The sequence below is a fragment of the Phytophthora parasitica genome, assembly GCF_000247585.1.
Source record: "Phytophthora parasitica INRA-310 unplaced genomic scaffold supercont2.1, whole genome shotgun sequence".
Taxonomy (NCBI): Eukaryota; Oomycota; class Peronosporomycetes; order Peronosporales; family Peronosporaceae; genus Phytophthora; species Phytophthora nicotianae.
In genome coordinates, this window is record NW_008634126.1 from 3604063 (window position 1) to 3605222 (window position 1160).

Genomic DNA, 1160 nt, shown 5'->3' on the forward strand with positions numbered 1-1160 from the left:
GGTACACCGAGTCGACCAACTACGCAGCACCAACTGGTAAAACCATAAATCTCTACGATCCTTTTTCTCCGAAAGAAGTGATTTCTGTTTATTTGTTAGATAACCTCACTTCATTTTAGTTTCAGCCATAATGCTATCACGTTCTCAGTTTCGTTCACGCTACCGTAATTTACTACCTCATGGCTTATCCATGTCGGACTACGCTATTGACGCTCTGCGTCTTGCTTTTATTCGACGTGGCCTGCACGAAAACGAAGCGATTCAGAAGTGTCCCGCCAAATCGGGAGTCTTAAAGATTTGGCGGGCACTGTAATAATAGGCTGCTTAGTCTTGATGGACCTTCTCATTCTAAACTAAAGACGCGTAAAATTCTGGGACCCGTTCTTCAAGTAGACGGAAGGGTCACCCGGAAATGCGGTGACGGCATCCCTATAAACAGGAGCACGATAACTGGACAAACCCGTTTAGGTCGCTAAGGTATGTCAGCAGGTGCGGATTGAGTAACGTGCAATGCTACACTTTTGCATTCCGTTGTTGTCGTGAAAGTTAATCACCTCAAGCCTCTTCTGATATCACAAGGCAAGTGTATGTTTTTTTTTTACAGAAGATGTGGCATGGATCGACGACTAAAATGTACATCGAATACGTGTACATATACTGTTCAGTGTATCGGAGGCGAATGGTTAGTGGTACATAGAGGAATTCCACAGTACAGTACATATGTACTATATTGTCCCAAAATCGAAACTAAATGAATGTACTGGGCAGTACATATTTCTGATTTTATTAAGTTCGTTATCCGTACCTATAAACACAGGATTAAATGTTCTGCCTAGCAATTCGCGAGCTGAAACGCGTCGGTCACGCAGTTCTACGCCTCCCTCTTGTGGCTTGGTACAACCATACGAAATTAATCGTCTCAAGCTCGAAGTCTACTTTCAGCTTCCATGGTAGGTTCTTGGCAATCTCCCATGTAAGGTCGCGATACCCAACCCACTGTACGAGATAGAATTTACTGTTGTGAACCCAGCGTTCGGCATACAAACGCTCAACGTTGTACATTTATTCACTTCTTCCGCGAAGAGCTTGCTGCCAATTAAAAATACCAAACCTCTTTCTATCGGGACCTCACAAGTTCTCTGCCCCTCTGTGGACGGTGG

At 44.1% G+C, this 1160-nt stretch overlaps 1 protein-coding gene across 1 annotated transcript; it reads left to right on the plus strand.

The window, feature by feature from the left end:
* Positions 1-190: 190 nt before the first annotated feature.
* On the plus strand, positions 191-393 carry PPTG_20819 (hypothetical protein; the record flags this gene model as incomplete). The annotated part of the gene is made up of 2 exons (XM_008893018.1): positions 191-309; positions 360-393. 2 exons carry the CDS (start codon positions 191-193, stop codon positions 391-393), a joined length of 153 nt encoding a protein of 50 aa, XP_008891266.1.
* Between the last annotated feature and the right edge of the window lie 767 nt (positions 394-1160).